This window comes from Hoplias malabaricus, chromosome 9, assembly GCF_029633855.1.
Source record: "Hoplias malabaricus isolate fHopMal1 chromosome 9, fHopMal1.hap1, whole genome shotgun sequence".
Lineage (NCBI taxonomy): Eukaryota > Metazoa > Chordata > Actinopteri > Characiformes > Erythrinidae > Hoplias > Hoplias malabaricus.
The window spans coordinates 29,732,066-29,751,161 of NC_089808.1; the positions used below are offsets into that span (position 1 = coordinate 29,732,066).

A 19,096-nucleotide genomic window follows, 5' to 3' on the forward strand; every position below is an offset into this window, starting at 1 on the left:
AGTTATTAAATATTGTTGCTGTCCCATTAAAACATTTACCTCCAAAAAAAGTCACTTTACAGGAGAAGGAAAAAAAACCTTCTTAACTTTCAATGGAAGTGATGGTAAAAATATTTTCATTCATTCATTATCTGTAAGCGCTTATCCAGTTCAGGGTCACAGTGGGTCCAAAGCCTACCTGGAATCATTGGATGCAAGGCAGGAATACACCCTGGAGGGGGCGCCAGTCCTTCACAGGGCAACACACACACACATTCACACCTACAGACACTTTTGAGTCGCCAATCCACCTACCGACGTGTGTTTTTGGACTGTGGGAGGAAAGCGGAGCACCTGGAGGAAACCCACACGGACACGGGGAGAACACACCAACTCCTCGCAGACAGTCACCCGGAACGGGAATCGAACCCACAACCTCCAGGTCCCTGTGTGACTGCGACACTACCTGCTGCGTCACTGTGGCGCTCGTAAAAAGATTTTATTCTAAGTAATTTTGGAGCATTTCTATTGATTCATTCATCATGAAAAATGATTCAGTAAACTATTTAAACTTGTTTAGAATTATTAATCTACATAAAACTTATTGTATGAAGTGCTTCAGTTCTTCCAAACCACAAATGTTCTCTACGAAAAGCCTGTCAAATCTTACAGTAGATTGTACAAACATAAGCCTGCAAATAATAATAAGGCATTGGACATTTTTAATCAAGACTAATTCTCTAGTCAAGACTCATGATTGGATATATAAACTTCTATACGTCTTGGCTGATTATATTTGGGGTAAGGCATAAACTGTGTAAAGGTTCTCTGCAACAGAACTGAACATAGAGAACAGTGAGTATGAGAATCCTTACTACAATAACTAAGTCACACACAAAATACACTTAATCCCACCATTCTCTAACATTCACAACTCATGATGTCATCGGAAAAGCAACGGGTGACATCATGTTGCCACCCTGCTCTTGAAGGGTCCCAGTGGCTGTGTCACAACGTCTCATACAGCTGAACTGATCAGTCTTGAATGTTTAAACAAGGCTCAACTAAGCCATAACTATTCTTCCAGACACATCATATATGATACTGCTATGCTATTGTGTAAGACATTATTACTGTATTATTTTCATTACATCAAGCTCTACTTCACCATAAATAAACAAATGTCCACACATAAGAGAATAGCTTCTTTTCTAAGGAGATTAGAGAAGACTTCACTGACCGGGCAAATGGGCAAGAATGTGAATGATAGCACATTATGTTAGAGAGGGGAAAACTGTTGTCATACTCTCCTTTGTCGTCATGGTACCAGTAATACCAGCTTAAAGTTGAAGCGGATGTATTAATATCTTTTTACATGCGCTCATGTTTCCAGGATACAGTGCTTCAAAACTATGCAAAAATAAAAACAGAAGAGGCCAAATGTTGTTCTGGAGACTTGAGTCATGTAACTAAAATTAGCACACTTTAAGAAGTTAATCTAATTGTTCTATAATATAGCCGGTAATGATCTTTGGCAAAGACAGGTAAACGCGTGAATGGTAAGAATGAGCTGGGAAAAGGGGAAGGAGTGCACTTAGTACAGCTGATGAGTTCATCTCGCTCAGAGCAGTCCATCAAACACATTAGTGAAGTGTAATTGTGGGCTTCGAGAAGAGACTTTCCACTTCATGTTTATTGACAAATTGTTTATTTGAAAGAGAAAGATTTAAGAGCTGTAAACACCTAGTTCTTACATGAGTAAGTCCATTGCATTTGCTTCTGAACTCCAGGAGAATCAAGTATATAAAATGGAAAGGAAAATATACACCATGTTTCTGTATTTAATATAATATATAAAACTGAAGAAACGGCTGGTTGTAGGGTACTAATATCTTACACATCTGAGGTCAGGGTTAGAGTTAAATGGAAATGAAATACTACTCCCCCAAACAAACAAACAAACCAACCAACCAACCAGCCCAACAACAAACACTATTCAAAACTTTAATCCCCTGAATAATACATAAAAACAATGAACATGGTATCTTTTGTGTTGTAGCTATTGTATCATTTTTTGCTGCCAAAGAAAAAGGGGAATACATTTCTGGAAAAAAAAATTACAATCATTAGTTTTTTTATCATTACAAAAATAAACTTACTAAATACATTGCAGATGCTTGTGGCATAAATGGACCGTGTGCAAGGGTAAGCAAGTGAGGTGAGGAGGGTCAGCGTGCACATACGTTCAGGGTGCAGTGCGTTTTCTCACCTGGCCAGTCTGCTGAGAACCCCAGGCTTTTCTGTCACTATAGATTCAAAGTCAGATGTCTCAGAAGCATCCTGCTCCACTGCTCAAAAGACAAATTCCAAGAATTATATTGTGGTTTCCTTAATAACTTCATTAAAATGTACTTTCTCAATGAACTGTCAGTAATTAGCTGGCAATCTGCATGATAGTTCATACTTTCAATCCTCTTGCTGTTGTCTTATGCAGTAGGAAACTGAACCGATAAAACACATTTTTTTTCCAGAGTAATAGTCTATGTTCATGTGCAATAAACCATGTTAATCAATTAATATTTTTGTAGTTTAACTCATAAACACAGCCATGTAAATAACAATACCAACAAATTATAGCCAAGTTTGCTTTTATCAGAGGAAAAGATTAAAAAGCTTAAACCTATCCATTATCATTTTTTCTTGTATTTCTTATAATCCCTCATTTTTATAGTAATCTGAAATTGAGTCACTGATTTCTTATCAAAATAATGTGTCATTATTATGTTGTTACATACTGATTATCTACACATCTTAAAATACCAGGTGTGGATAAGCACCAGAGTTAGGGTTAGAGTGAATGTTAGATTTAAGATTCACTGGATTTCCTGAACAACCGAACAGACATTTAGATACTAGTTAGTCGTAATGTACACATCAGCGCATCATGAAGGGGCCGTTCAATGAAACTGTTACCTAACAATAAGTGGTTATTACGAAAATACTTTATCATGACATAAGTGGCATGAGAAATGGCTGCAGAACACAAGGTGAAAAGTGTTAAAGTGACATTTATGGTGAGTACGTGACTCATCCTGAATCGCTGGGTTCTTGGCACCTGGAACAGCCTGGGAAGGCACCTCTGAATCAGCATGTAACTGTGAGAGAAAGAGAGTGTGACTGTGACCGTGTGTGAGAAAGAAAAAATAACAGATGATGGATGTATTTGCTCTTAAATCTATTGCTGTTTAAATAAAACCAAAATGTGGCTGCCTCTCTTATTTTTATTCTTCAGTTTCTATAATTAACATAATGGAGCTAGTTATGCCACCTGAGTGGGCTAATTTGTCAGGTTGTTTGCCTTCCGGGGGCAATAAAGCATGTTAAAACACTAAATCACAGATAAGGATTGTGTATGAGTAATAGACAGAACACCTTGCTCGTGTATACACACCTCATCTCCACAAACCATCCTTTCAGCACCATCAGCCAGGTAAGGGGACTTTCTGTGAGACGGAGAGAGGGAGACAGACAGACAGAGAGAAATCTATTTGTTCTTTTTTTAGTTGACTCATTCAATACTTGTTCCCATTTACAGCACGTTTAACATGAAAACACAAAGCCTGTTTAAGGCATGTCTGTGAGCCCATCAGCCTAAGGCCACAAATATCATCTCAATAAGACTGTCTATTTTAGTTCTGGCAGAAAGACAGATTGTGTAAACTGTATTACTAATGTCTTCACCAGAACAAGCCTAAGGCTAACACCCCCATCTACTCAATGCTTCTGGAGAAGATTATAGTTTTAGACCAGCACTGTCAGAATGCTCCAAAGGTTCTTTAGACGCCATAAGTGAAACACGTCTGGTTTCCTAATCTGAATGTTTTTAGTTTTATCTTTTCAAGCATGTTTACAAACCTCAGAAAACGTGAACCTTGTTAAACGTATTGTGTGTTCTGAAATTTTCTTTAGCTACAGTGAGGTTATATCTTTGCCAGATTGCCCAGCCCTAATGTAGAGCAACTGAAGATTTTTCCTAGAAATTTTTATTTAAATCACAAATGATTTACAAACCTTTATTTTAAGATCAAACGTGATATGTGGGTTTTTCCTCGGCCCACCACAAAACGGATATAAATGCAAATTGGCAGCATTTGTCAAAATTGTCTTTGCTCATTTCGCATGAGAGGTTTTTGTAAAAGCGAAACGATTAAATTCAGCCTGCTGGCTGAGTGATAGTTTGATTGAGATGGCGCCGTGTTCAGCCTCCTCCGCTGGACTATTTCATAACTACAGCTACATATCTGATCACTGCAGTCAGTGTGACAGATTAGTCTACAATGTGTTCGTAGCTCATACAAATGTCACCTCAAGCTCTATCTGCTTACTGTCTGCTCACACTGAAGTCTGTTTTCTTAACATCATGTATAAACATTTTCTGAGTATTTTCAGGTTTGTCTGTGTCTGTTTATTAGAAAAAGATTCTCTGTGTGAAACATTAAAGATACTAATATGTTCTAAATTCTAGACTCTAGTGGTTTCTTTAAGTGTTACCACATTACGAGGGTATGACAAAGATCCACAGTGTAAAACTAATCTGCGTTAAGTCAGAAGATGATGAATGACATCATTAGCACTGAATTTGTACACCAGGATTTAGTTGTAATGCTGAGTTTGAGAATGAAAATATTGGAATAACAAAACGCTTTCAGTGATCTCTAAAAATGAGGCAACTAGCAACTAACTAGATTATTAGTTTCATTATTACTGATATTATGTAATGTGTATTTAAAAATATACTAAAAATAAAATTATGTATACTTAAAAATAAAGGTGCTACAAAAGGATCTTTGAGCAATGCCTTTTGGCACTTTTGGTTCCATAAAGAATCACTTTTGTTTAAGAAATGCATGGGTGTGAAGAACCTTTTAAAGGTTTAAAAATCACCTCATCACCCCCTTTTAAGGTTTTTACCAAATTAGCAAAACTTTACCAACTTATTAGCAAAAACGGTTATTTTTGAACCAAAAGTGGTTCATCTATGGCATCAAAAAGGCTCAAAAAACCTTTTGTAGCACCTTTATTTTTAAGAGTGTACAAGCTGTTTTGCAAGATTATATTCAATTTACACTCTATGATAATACTAATTTTAGCAAATCAATATGTGTATTCATTTTCTCTTTGAGGTGCACATTATATATAGCAGCTCCGCCTGTTTGGAAAGCTGGGACATATGAAAGGTTTACCTCTAATCCCTTTAGCACACATTTTAAAATACAGCCTCAAATCAATAATAGTTTATCCATATGCCCAGCATATTTTGGTTCAGTTTGTTTTGCTTGTACTGACTGCTACTTATAAGGAGCTTCTCTTACTACTTCACATACATTGAGCACATTTATAATTTATATAGGTATTTGACTATAATATGTCACTGCACATTTTCTTTTTGGCCTGTGAAACTGTAAAGTAGCTTGAAAATGTGCCAAGAGAAGGACAGGAAGTCGTTTTAAAAGGTGCAGGAAGACAAATACAAAAGGCGAACGGAGGATGAAGTCACCTACAGGACATACTCAGGATGGTATATGGCCACCATGCTGTGAGGGTTGTCCTGACTCAGAGCTCCCTCTTGTGATGGCTCTGCTCTCCTGTGCTTGTGTTCAGGTGGTGAGGTTGAAGGAAAATGTGTACTGTTCAGTGTAGCCCTTGTATCCTGCATTGTGGAGTGAGAGATATTTAGTGCAAGCATAAATCATTTCTAAAATTCTTGTAATGTGATAAGATAAACTAATGTGAATATTGAAAATGATAATATTAAATGTTATAGCAACACTGGAACAATTTCTCACTGGAGAAAAAAAAAAGTTTCTGAGCATGCCATGGATATTCTCTGTACTTACAGGACACTGGAGAACCGTATGTTTCATTACAAAAAGAAAGCAAAATTAAGCCTGCATAATATTAATAATAAATATAATACAGTAAATATTAATTTTTAATGATGCCTATAATGGTGTTTATCATTTCGACTTATATATTAAGATGTGTTTATTATGAAAATGCCCTGTATTTTATATTGCCTTCATTTGCAAGTTGATATCAGCCAGTGCAATACTTGTATAACAGAACGCTGCAATATACACATGCTCCCTATAAATAAAATAGTTTTTGTCAAAATAATGCCAGAGTTTTACCCCTTTGATTCACTAAGTACCCAGTAAACATTTAGCCTTTGATTCAACGTTGAAATAACGTAATGACTTCCGTCTAATCCATATTCTCTTAAGGTTGAAAATGAAAGTTGAAAAGACGTCCAAACACAGACATTGAAAAGACGACTATTAGACATATTTTGGACGTCCATTGAAGTTAATAATTGGTCCCGAAATAAATTACTTGTATAAAACGCGTTTTGGACGTCCACTGACATTATCGATTGGTCACCACTTAACTAACTTATAAAGATGGATTTTGGACGTCCATTGACGTTTAAAATATGTCCTTGATGGACAGACTACTTTTAGACCTATTTTGAATGTCCAGGGACATTCCTTGTTTACTGGGTAAGTTTTAATGTTACAAGACATATTGTAGCAGTAGTATGTAGCAATATTATCACAGTAGTGTTTTGCAGCACTTTTCACTGTTCTTGCATATATAAATAGTCAAAAACATTTGCAAAGAAATATTACAGATGTTCAGTGATGCAGAGTTATCACTAGACTGTTCTCCTTTTGTATGAAGCACAGAAAAGTTGTCAGCAATATGTGCTTTGATTGTTCTACATCATAATTTAAAGTAAATTCCTAAGGAAAGTGAGTTATCATATATTATCTCTAACATTTAGACTGAAATATTCTGTGGTCATAGAGATGCTGCAACTGCTTAGGCGAAAGGGTTTGTTTACAAATGTGTGATTGATGCCTTAGCTGTCAGGCACACACTGTTTAAAAGTTCCTTATGTCTTTGTCACAAGATGCAAGCTAAGTGATGAGAAGTACTCACTGGAGGGTCCCAGTCATTTACATGATTCTCTGGAAGAAAAGAACAGATGCAAGAGCTAATTAACATCCTTCACTACACTGTTTAAGCCAGTGTAAACAGAGGAAGGTTGCTCACCTCTGTGCTGAGGGACTAGCTCATTTGTCTCCACATAAAGCGTGATGAGGAAAGGGTAGGCCGAAAGCTTCACGTCTCCCTTCTTAAACCTCAGCTCTGACACACGCTCCCACCTGCTTTTATCTATATGTAAGGTATTACAAAGGGGTAAGCAATAATCCTGAGCAACATATTACAACTTAAGCTAAGAGTAAGCATTCATTTTGCTGTGAATCTAGAACCAAATTAGGAATCTATATCTGAGGTTATCTGACACTGGCCCCTATTTTAAAACTCTTCAACTCTTGGGTGACTTTCTCTTCATGCATGGGTCCTTACGCTGCCTAAATTCAGTTATGCTTCTTCTTCACCTCGCATGACACTAATTTTGACTTAAATGTTCCTCTTTTTAAAGTAACAAATATACATTTATTAAATATCCATCCATCCATTATCTGTAACCGCTTATCCAATTTAGGGTCGCGGGGGGTCCAGAGCCTACCTGGAATCATCGGGCGCAAGGCGGGAATACACCCTGGAGGGGGCGCCAGTCCTTCACAGAGCAACACAGACACACACACATTCACTCACACACTCACACCTACGGACACTTTCGAGTCGCCAATCCACCTGCAACGTGTGTTTTTGGACTGTGGGAGGAAACTGGAGCACCCGGAGGAAACCCACGCGGACACGGGGAGAACACACCAACTCCTCACAGACAGTCACCCGGAGCTGGAATCGAACCCACAACCTCCAGGCCCCTGGAGCTGTGTGACTGCGACACTACCTGCTGCGCCAGTTTAGGGTAAAAGATATCTTTGAAAAACATACATGGAAAGATATTAAAATGCTGGGTGGTGAATGGGTGAAGATTGTCCAGGTTCATAAGCACAGCACGTACAGCATTCTGTAAGACAGTGAAGTAGACTTTCATTTTTGTTTTTAAAGTTCATATTCAGTCTGATTCAGTCTTTGTTTAAATTTCTGTGTAACCTCTAGCTCCTCACTGACAAAGTCACTCTCCAATATCTCTTCTTCACAACTACGAAAAAAAAAATGTAAGCGAGGGTAAGATTACATTTTACATCTCTATACCTAAAGTCTTAAGACTAAAAAGTATTTTATATTTTCTAAGGGCTAATTACATCACACAAATGTGTTAATTCCAAAATAAAAGCAATTTTTATGATGATATTTTTTGTGATGTGTTGTTGGTAGTATGCTTAACAGCTGTCACCCAAAAAAAAAGTCATATAAAAAATGGTTACACGTGAATGTAGAGCATATTGGAATGCAACGCTTAAATTATAGTTTATCTGTTTCTCGGATCAAAATATGCGTGTACACTGGCCCATAATACAGTGGATTGTGATTACTATCTGTACTGGCATGTATGTTTGCTGTAGAAGGTCACTATCATTTTGAAGAGAAATTTAACAGGTTTGCTAATCTTGCCTGATTCTGCTGCCTCGTCTTATTTTAAACTTGTAGACCTGTTGGCCGACCAGAAAGAATCTGGTTTCAGGGACAGGGAATGAAAAGCCCTGAATTGGCATACCTGCTGTGGAGAAAAAAAAACCTCAAAAACCTTAAACTATTGATGATAATCATCCTCATTAATGGTTCTCATATTTTATGTCACTCACAGTCCTGTGGTATTAGCTAAGGTTAGCAAAGCCCATCACATATCTGTGCTTATTTCATGTGCTTGATGCTAACAAATGTGACATGCAGAAATTTTTATTTTTAAAAATTACATTCTTAAATAATGCAACATTTTAATTAGTAAAATGACGATATACCATAAAATGTCGAATAACGACGATTCTATTTTGAAACTGCAGAACTGAACATACCAATTACCGGCTGAAACACAAATAGCGTCTTATTACCTACATAGTGCACTATGTTTTTCAAGAAATGATTAATTCTACACCGACATTTTACACAATATTTCCAGACAGGGTTAATAATCACATGACTATATACCAATGAGCTCACTGTTAGAAACAGAATAAACTGTCTGGGAGCAAATACAGTTTTTATAGCCTAGTAAGTGTAGTATGTAGGGCACAAGATGTGATTTGAGATGTGATCCCTCACTAAGGCATTGAAATTCCCGCCATGTCGTTGCCACCTGATTGGTCAATCGCTCATCCAGTCAGCTGTGGCTCTGCTGCATCACTATGATGACGAGCTCCTGAGTCATACCCACATCGTCACATGACTAAGGTAAGAGAAGTCTGAACATGATTATTAAACACTAGACGTGATGTTGGAGTTTATTCACATTTTTTGTGTCATTTGTTTCAAGTAGTAGAAATGTACACTCATACGAAGCACTTATATGAGGGGTGCAAAATGTGAACTGTGAAAATATTATTCGAAAAACATTCACGAGTTCGTTAATTTGAAAGCATTGTAGACTGAGCTACCCAGTCACTTGCTGTTATTACTTTAAGGTTAGAGTCCTCTGATTTAGGTTTAGGGTTTACTTTCACCGTAAAACATCCTCTGTGCTTTAAACAGCAAGCCGTATTCGCTTTTTATTCCACAGCTTCTACATGTGGATCAAATCCACAAGAATCTAGACGTGAAAACAGTAAAATTCTTGACTTTCACTGGAGTGGTTCTTTTAATACATTTTCTCAGTTTAATAAATCATTCAGTTTAACTTACTTATACTCTCGTTATAATTTATTGTTCGCTCCAGTCAGTAAAATGAGACTTCTAAGAGTTCTTAGTTCACTTGCAGGAACCAAATAACAAATTGTGGGTATTCACTGCTAAACTGAGGGCTTAATTTATTGAACTGAAAAAAATGTATAATTATATATAGGAGATGATTCATCAAATGACATGTTGACATCACAGGGGCTCTGTAGGTTCCTTTGCATCTGTCCTGGATGCAGTGGATGAATTAATTTGTCTCAACGTCTGTGTGCTTATGTTTGTCTAATTAAATGTTTGTCAATATTCTGTGTTCAGGTGCAGCAGTCCACAATGACTGACCAGGGTTCCTCAGTCCGGCTGAACACCGGGGCTCACATGCCTCTGGTAGGCTTGGGAACATACCGTCTGCAAGGTGCTGAAAACATCTACCAGGTTGTGGATGCTGCCTTAACAGCAGGCTACCGAGCCTTTGATACAGCTGCAGTCTACCGCAACGAAAAAGAGTTGGGTCAGGCCATTCGTACATTGCTGCCTAAACATGGGCTTTCCAGAGCAGATTTATTCATAACCAGCAAACTGAGTCCAAGAGACCAGGGTGTAAAGGCCAGAGAAGGCTGTCTGCAGAGCCTTGAGCAGCTGGGTCTGGACTATATTGACTTGTACCTTATTCACTGGCCTGGCACACAGGGAATAGATGTGGGGGATAAACAAAACCCTAAGAACCGCTCTCAGAGCTGGGCAACCTTGGAGGATTTCTACACAGAAGGAAAGTTTAAGGCCATTGGTGTATCAAACTACACTGTGAAACACATGCAGGAGCTCCTGAAGTTCTGCAGAGTTGTTCCAGCCATACTCCAGGTGGAGTTCCACCCCAAGCTGGCTCAGAAAGAGCTTAGGGCTTTGTGTGAGGAGAGTGGAGTTTGTTTTCAGGCGTACTCTTCCTTAGGAACTGGAGTACTCCTGACTGACCCTGTAGTTGTGGAGGTAGCAAAAGTGTGTGGGAGGACTCCAGCTCAGGTGCTGCTGAAATGGGCTTTGCAGCAGAATGTGCCTGTGCTGCCAAAATCGTCTCAGCCCGACAGAGTTCAAGAGAACGCCCATTTGTTTGACTTTGAGCTCAATGACAGTGCCATGGTGAAGCTTTCCACTTTGGATTGTGGGGAAAAGTTCTGCTGGGATCCTTCACTGGTGGCTTAGAACACAACTCAGTCTTATGACTTTTCTTCAGTGCCAAAAAATTAAACCCAACATATACATGTGATAAACAACTTCTAAATGATGTTATAGATTACCATATTATGTAGTGTAAATTTTCCAGAGAATATGTTTTAGTGGTGAAAATGAACAGAATATACCATTTTTTTTAAACACATTGCTCATCTGTTTTTTTTTTTTATATATTCATTCATTCATTCATTATCTGTAAGCGCTTATCCAGTTCAGGGTTGCGGTGGGTCCAGAGCCTACCTGGAGGGGGCGCCAGTCCTTCACAGGGCAACACACACGTTCACTCACACCTACAGACACTTTTGGGTCGCCAATCCACCTACCAACGTGTGTTTTTTGGACTGTGGGAGGAAACCGGAGCACCCGGAGGAAACCCACGCGGACACGGGGAGAACACACCACACTCCTCACAGACAGTCACCCGGAGTGGGAATTGAACTTGGAGCTGTGTGACTGCGACACTACCTGCTGCACCACTGTGCCACCCTTTTTTATATATGTAGAAGTTAATTTAAATTGAATGGGTGTAGATGATTAGTATTTTGAGAATCTTACAGCCATTCATGTGAATATGGAAACGAGAAGGAAAAACAAACCCCCCAAGTGCTTCAGAGCACATGACTGCAGCCAAAGAGAAAGTCCAAAAATAGAATAAACCCACAGATAAATCATGTCCATTTCCTCAGAGTGAGAGAATTGAGGATGAATGGTTAATTTTCTCCATGCAGACTTGGGCAGAATACACCAAACTTCTCACAGAGAGTCACCAAGTGCAGGGCTGCTCCAAATGAGAGAAAAAAATAAATAAATAAAATTTGTAAAACACAAACTTAACACAAATTGTTGTTTTTCAGGTTTTTATTTCTGAAGGTAGCGAGTAACTAAAATAAGAAATATTTATAATCTGGAAGTGGTAAAAGCAATAGAAGGCAGTTCAGATTTACATTTTCAAGTAACATCAGTCATACATACATTGTGCTAATGAGTAATTATTGTTTTACCAACTCTAGTGGTTTACATGGGCACTCATGCCTTTACATTACAGATAGAACTCTTATGGCTCACAGATAGAAGTCTGAAAAACAAGCACAAAATTGTTCAAAGTTCATTTTTACAACCTTGTGTTCACCATAGAAATGTACAAATATAGTCACATTGCTTTTACAACCAGTTTTAAAAAGTCATTAATTCAAGCAAAGTTCATTTATAATGTTTTTTTATTATTGTCTTAAGGGCTTTTAGGTTTGTTCGTTAAAAAAAAGATCTAAAACATACTTATGAAAGACAAAATCAATTAAAATGACGATTCAAAACGTAAAAACAATGACATTGTCCATAATCATTTGCTTAGATTCAACTGGTCCATATCTGAAACTCTTCTCTTTAGTACTGCCATAAAAATGGCAGTGAGAAACAGTGCTGAATGCTTCTTTTTGGACTAACCCGTCATTCTCAAAAACCGGTTTGTATACATTTCCACTGCTGTTGAAGAGAGTTCCTGAAAGTATGACTGTCCCAGTAGTATTCACCTATTTAAGGCAAAGGTTTAAACCCAACGAGGAGACAGTACATTAGTCCTCAGCTTCTGTCCACTGGCACTCAGTCCATCCTCTCCATCCATCCTCTGAAGTAGTGTGTATATATAAACACTATGTCAAAAACATTGCTTTCATTATCCTCTTCCTCCATTGTTCCATCACTCTGAGGGACGGGTATCTGGGGCTTTTAGGCTGCTGCTGGCCTCAGAGTCCGACTCTTTGTGGCTCCAGAGAAATGCTAACCAGCTGGGAGAGGTGTGCATCTGACTAGTTGTACTCGCACTGTTCACCCTTTTCATCTTCATCTAAATAATGAGTTAAAAAAATATTTAATTAAAAATTTTCATTGACTTAACCTTCTAATGTGACAATACATGAAAGAAGCAGTATATATTGCTTTCACAAATTTGTAAAAACTTAAAATAATTGGGTGATATCAGGAAACAAACTTTTATCTTCTCCGCTTTCACAGATTTTATGATGGTAACTTCTTTTTTGTTTTAGTCATTTTCATATTTTGCTTTGTAGCGTGTGTTGAAAATAATAAACATAAAATGTTAGAATCATTGGCTTTTTACTTAACTATTTCTTTAAAAAGGGGACTTGTACACCTTTTTCTACAAGTTAACACACTTTTTATCATGTCTTTTAAATAATTTGTTGTTGTGCAAAGCTGTCTAGCAGTTCTTACCCCTTTGTCTAGTAAAGTGTCAAATTCATCGCTCATTTTCCTCAGCTGTCGGCCATATTTCTTAGCTGCCCATAGAGCAGGAGGTGCTGAGGTGCAGCGGCGGCGAAAAGAATCTCCATCACCTGCTCCAGCTTCTTGTCTTCCAACCCCAGATTCCTGAAGAGCCTCCTCATTCATAGAGTATTTTCTCTGCTTTGGCTCTATTACAAGTAAAGCACAATAACATAACTCATTATATTTGCTGTACAAAGGTACAGGAGGATTCTGTATTACATTTCTAAGTTTATTCATGCAGCCTGTTATTACACATTTCAATATGTTTGATACTGATGTGACACAATGATATTAATGGTTAAAATGATACAGGTGATTTGTTACTTACAAAAAGACATGATTTGATTGTTAATAGGGAGCACAGTGCTGTGTGTGTGCAGCCTGGATACAGAATTGAACAAGACATCCTGTACATTTCCCACAGGCCCTTGCCTAGACACTGACTCACCTTTGAGTCCCCCTGGAACCAAGTGTTGCTTGCCAGACGGCTGGGGCTTAGCTCTCTGACGGACCGATGGCTGCTCTGCCTCTTCGAGTCCGTCAGATGAATCTGACTCATCAGATATTGTGAATTTATGATCCATTGTGAAAATTACACCTAGAACAAAATGCAGGCAGAGATTCAGCATTACTAACAGCAACAAAATATTTAAAATCAAATACTAATACTTTTTCCTTTTTGTTTGTTTTTATGTACAGAATGAAATTACCTTTACACACAGAAACTAGCCAAAATGTTGAATGCTGGTTTAGATAATGGCTCATGTAAAATCAACAACAAATGTATGCCAAAATGGGTCTTCTCATTCCCACCATCACTTTGTGATAGCTTTATTAATTTTATAAATACTTGTGTTAAAACCTAGTTAACAACAAACAAACTAAATTAGTAGTAGTTTTCCAAGTAATATATAAATGGTGTTTCATTGAAAAAACATTCCTTGTCCATTAAAACAAAAACCATTTTAGTAATACAGGGTTTTGCAGAAACATAAATGATTCAATTATTGTCTTTAACCGCGTATCCAGATCAGGGTCACGGTGAGTGCGCAACAGAAATAATATCCGACTTAGTGCCTGAGACAGTCACTACATTGCTATAGTGTTTCTTGCCACGCGCTGTAATCATGGTATGGTGATATCTGAATAGTATAATGTCACCAATTTCACATCTAAACAGACATTCCTCATTTTATGTTTGTGCCTTGCTCTTTCCATCAATGTCTTCAAATAATGTCTAGATTACTGGTCTCGGTGTGATCTTATCATCTGCAGAAATAATTACTGTTCTTTGCTCGATACCGAGTTGTTTCTACGTAGTACCTTACACTCAACATACAAACTCAATTCCCAAAAAAGTTGGGTTCCTTTGCAAAATGTAAATAAAATGCTTTGTCGTTCAAATAACATCATTACATTTAACTGAAAACTGTACAAAGACAACATTTCAAGTGTTATACATTTTTAAAATTGTTTTTAAAAATGAATTTGAATTTGAAAATGTTTTTGAATTTGATGCCAGCAACACCTTTCAAAAAGTTTTGGATGTGGCAAGAAATGGAATTTTAATTGAAGGATTGTATGTAAGTAGCTTATTTTACTGACAAAATATTTTGAAGTAAAAGAACAAGTTGAATAAATATTATTGAATGAATAGCCTACTTACTAAATTATAAGTGGCTTATATTGTTGTGTGTGCAATTGTACCAGTTTGTACTTTCAAAAAGTGAAAGGTTCATCTCTACCCACACAAATAAATTCATCACTGTGGAAAATGTATTTATTAATAATAAATAAATAACCCAAAATCAATCCAAAAACTTTAAGTCTTAAACTAAAAATAATATTTATTATTCAATGAATAATATTAGTATATTTTACTTTCACTTTAGAATTTCAGAATACACTTTGTGTCTGAAAATTCAGATTAAAATGCACTCCTCTTATACATCCGGGACCCAGAGAAAGAGCAGCAGAGCACAATGAACAGAGGAGGAGGACCCAGTGTTTGACTGTAACCAACTAACATGAGTTAAATTTGCCATAAAGCATTGGTCTTAAGCCTGATTCACACCAGACAAGACAATGCTGCACAAAATTTTGAATTAGTGAAATGATAAAACTACAAAACAAACCTTTGATTTTTATGGCTGGTTTTAAATGTGGCACTACTGGCACACACTATGGCTCTTTGTGTCTATGATACACTATACTGCCGAAAGTATTCACTCACCAATGCAATTTTTATTTAATTTAATTAATCCAATCCACATTTAATTCAAGTGTTCCAATCACTTCCATGGTCACAGGTGTATAAAAACAAGCACCTAGGCATAGAGACTCTCAGGAGCTCAGTAAATTCCAGCGTGGTACTGTGAAAAGGATGCCACCTGTGCAACAAGTACAGTCGTGAAATTTCCTCACTATTGAATAATCCACAGTCAACTGTCAGTGTTATTATAACAAAGTGGAAACACTGGGGAATGACAGAAACTCGGCTGCGAAGGTCACAGACTTTCTGCAGTCAATCTCCAAACTTCATGTCACCTTCAGATTAGCTCAGGAACAGCGAGTAGAGAGCTTCATAGAAAGGGCCAACCAGCTACATCCAAGCCTTACCTCACCAAGCACAAAGTGTCTGATGCAGTGGTGTAAATCTTGACTCTGTAGCAATGGAGGCATATTCTCTGGAGTGATGAATCATGCTTCTCTATCTGGCAATCCGATGCATGAATCTGGGTTTGGTGGGTGCCAGGAGAATGGTACTTGTCTGATTGAACTGTGCCATGTGTAAAGGAGGGGGGATTATGATGCGAGGTTGTTTTTCAGGAGCTGGGCTCTGCCCCTTAATTCCAGTGAAATGAACTCTTAATGCTTCAGCATACCAAGAGAATTTTTATGTTTTCATGTTCACAACTTTGTTGGAACAGTTTGAGGATGGCTCCTCCCTTTTCCAACATGACTGTGCACCAGTGCCAGATCAAGGTCCATAAAGACATTGATGAGTGAGTTTGGTGTAGAAGAACTTGATGGCATGCACATATTCCTAACCTCAACCCAACAGACCACCTTCGGGATGAATTAGAGTGGAGACTGTGAGCCAGGCTTTCTCATCCAACATCAGTGTCTGACCTCACAATCGCACTTCTGGGAAAATGGCCAAAACCTCCCATAAACACACTCCTACACCTTTTGGAAAGCCTTCCCAGAAGAGTTGAAGCTGTTATAGCTAGAAAGTGGGGACCAACATCATATTAAACCTATGGGTTAAGAATGGGATTTCACTCAAGTTCCTATCTGTGTGAAGGCAGACAAGTGAATACTTTTGACAATATAGTGTATATAATTATATATTTACCCATTATTCCTGTTAATAGTGTGCCGGGGAAACACGGTGTGTTAGTAGTCACTCGTTTTAAACCTGCCATTAAAAGCACTTGGTACCAAAGTGTTATTGTAATTGTTATTTGGACATGTATAGTGCTTTTCTAGACACTCAAATCATTTTACCTTTTTGGGACATTAGGGAGTCACCTCAACCCACATGAATAAGCAGCATCCAAGTGAATGAAGCAACAGCAGCCAATCTGCACTAGTAAGGTAACCACACATCAACTGTGAGGCATGAGCAGAGATGAGAGGGAATGACTGAACCAATTTTTAAAGATTGGGGTGTTCAGACAGACTGAAGTGGCCACAGGAGCAGATTTTAGGATACTGGCCTAACACAACTTCTTGAAAGGAAAGGCCCAGGCATATTTTCTGACCTCAGGAGAGTCAGGACCTAGATTTTACGCTTCATCCAAATATCAGTGCCATTTATTCTGTACAATGACCCTGTCATTGCTCTCAGGCATTGGGATACAAACAGATTACAAGACAGTGCAGCCTTTTCACCCCACCTGCAGCCATCCAAGATTTCCTAGATGTCTCATCCCAATCTTAATTAAGTGGACTTGCATGTTATAAGGGCGGCACGGTGGCGCAGCAGGTAGTGTCGCAGTCACACAGCTCCAGGGGCCTGGAGGTTGTGGGTTCGATTCCCGCTCCAGGTGACTGTTGGTGTGTTCAGGAGTTGGTGTGTTCTCCCCGTGTCCGCGTGGGTTTCCTCCGGGCCTGGAGGTTGTGGGTTCGATTCCCGCTCCAGGTGACTGTTGGTGTGTTCAGGAGTTGGTGTGTTCTCCCCGTGTCCGCGTGGGTTTCCTCCGGGTGCTCCGGTTTCCTCCCACAGTCCAAAAAACACACGTTGCGACTCGAAAGTGTCCGTCCGTCCGTGAGTGTGTGAGTGAATGTGAGTGTGTCTGTGTTGCCCTGTGAAGGACTGGCGTCCCCTCCAGGGTGTATTCCTGCCTTGCGCCCGATGATTCCAGGTAGGCTCTGGACCCCCTGCGACCCTAAATTGGATAAGTGGTTGGATGCATGTTATAATGCTCAGGTGCTATGGCCGATGGCATTTTTAATCAATGTTTCAAATACTGCAAATATGCAACTGCATTACTTCCTCCAAGATAAATGGAACCATATGCAGCACAAAATGTATTTAGTGGATGTAGTGATAGTAATCACAAAGCCATATAACCACAGGGTTTTGTTGTTAGTTTGAAACCAATCACACCATGAACGTGTCAATACTGCAGTTGTTAATTAAAATATTAAAATAAATATTAGTGATTTTAACCTGTAGAGAACCGCTCGAACTGACACTGGCTAGCTGCCTGACGTTAGCCACTTCCGCAAAACAATACGTACGATAAAGTTAACTGTTACAGGGCTCATATTTATTAAAACTACATTGTACTGTTGTAATTAACATAGAATAAGTCACAGAAGGTAAACAGCTACGGTTAGTAATAAGTCTTAACAGAATAATATACCGGCTGCACTACTGAGGGCTCAATCTCAAATACCCCGCTTCTCCCTGTGTAGTGCACTAAGTAGGTCAAAGAAATAATGGCAGGCGTTTATCAGCTTTTAAACAGCGTATACACACTCACAAAATACATTTATCTTTATATTCAATCTAGGTCACTTTCTGGTCGTAGAAGGCATGTTTTGCTAAATCTTACACAGTACACTGTGTAGTGAGCACGGACTTATTTGACATACGGCCCAAGGCTAGTGCATTTAGCAGCTAACTCGCTTAACCAAGATACTTTTTGTTGGTCTTCTTGGCTTAAATGAACTTACTCTAGCCTTGAATTTTACTCTTACCTTGGCTTGGTTTTAATAACGTGTTGTTTATTAAAGCATATTTTCAAACAGCTATTGCGTCTCTTACCGAGTTTGGAGGCTGACAGGAACAAAGTTACGGATACTCCCAGTCGACACCGTGTTTATGTTTCTGTGAACATGTCTCCACCAATCACGTCTTTAAAGGGGAAGTTCAGAGATTTTCAGAATGTCTCCAGAATTGAATCTTTAAAAATGTAAACACCATATTACAGAGACTGACATGAAATCTTGTTCATTCTACAGAAACGCACTGCTTTAATATTGTTGCCACTGAATATGAACAGAACCAGGCGGCCGAACGGTTCCGTTACGTTTACACAGCTGTTAGGAATATCTTGTCTAATGCTTGACACAGTGATGTACAAACACTGGCAAAATCATTTTGATATTTTGCAGTTTCCCCTTGAATACCATCCTAGAAGATACATACAAGGAATTGTAAGGAATTTGTCCCATTTGTATTATATCACAGATTTACAAATACCATCATCAAATATTAGAAATCAGGTCCTAATAAACGTGAAATGCATCTAATTTACTTTATCTAATTTATAACACTGTTAATGAATCAAACATTAGATACTTATATTTAATTTATTAATTT

General features: G+C 38.2%; 3 protein-coding genes across 9 annotated transcripts; 1 reads left to right on the top strand and 2 right to left on the bottom strand.

The window, feature by feature from the left end:
* Positions 1 to 1,715: 1,715 nt before the first annotated feature.
* On the bottom strand, positions 1,716 to 8,997 carry LOC136707698 (uncharacterized). 6 transcript variants are annotated; one of them, XM_066681926.1, is made up of 11 exons: positions 8,880 to 8,997; positions 8,533 to 8,638; positions 8,071 to 8,119; positions 7,909 to 7,984; positions 7,096 to 7,218; positions 6,982 to 7,010; positions 5,550 to 5,689; positions 3,431 to 3,482; positions 3,095 to 3,134; positions 2,249 to 2,327; positions 1,716 to 2,083 (listed from the first exon to the last, which is right to left on the bottom strand). In XM_066681926.1, the coding sequence occupies exons 2-11, from the start codon at positions 8,631 to 8,633 to the stop codon at positions 2,047 to 2,049; spliced, it is 726 nt and encodes a 241-aa protein (XP_066538023.1). In that variant the 5' UTR covers positions 8,634 to 8,638; positions 8,880 to 8,997; the 3' UTR covers positions 1,716 to 2,046. The 6 variants fall into 6 exon arrangements, with proteins under 6 accessions (XP_066538023.1, XP_066538021.1, XP_066538022.1 ...); XM_066681924.1 differs by having other exon boundaries at positions 3,062 to 3,134; XM_066681925.1 differs by having other exon boundaries at positions 5,541 to 5,689.
* Positions 8,998 to 9,225: 228 nt separating this feature from the next.
* Positions 9,226 to 11,760, top strand: zgc:101765 (uncharacterized protein LOC450036 homolog). Of its 2 annotated transcripts, none has more exons than XM_066681919.1 (2): positions 9,226 to 9,309; positions 10,066 to 11,760. In XM_066681919.1, exons 1-2 carry the CDS (start codon positions 9,301 to 9,303, stop codon positions 10,945 to 10,947), a joined length of 891 nt encoding a protein of 296 aa, XP_066538016.1. In that variant the 5' UTR covers positions 9,226 to 9,300; the 3' UTR covers positions 10,948 to 11,760. The 2 variants fall into 2 exon arrangements, with proteins under 2 accessions (XP_066538016.1, XP_066538017.1); XM_066681920.1 differs by lacking the exon at positions 9,226 to 9,309 and adding an exon at positions 9,414 to 9,539.
* A 123-nt stretch (positions 11,761 to 11,883) lies between these two features.
* Positions 11,884 to 18,721, bottom strand: badb (BCL2 associated agonist of cell death b). Its single transcript, XM_066681927.1, has 4 exons — positions 18,539 to 18,721; positions 13,709 to 13,858; positions 13,207 to 13,406; positions 11,884 to 12,820 (listed from the first exon to the last, which is right to left on the bottom strand). The coding sequence occupies exons 2-4, from the start codon at positions 13,842 to 13,844 to the stop codon at positions 12,674 to 12,676; spliced, it is 483 nt and encodes a 160-aa protein (XP_066538024.1). The 5' UTR covers positions 13,845 to 13,858; positions 18,539 to 18,721; the 3' UTR covers positions 11,884 to 12,673.
* Between the last annotated feature and the right edge of the window lie 375 nt (positions 18,722 to 19,096).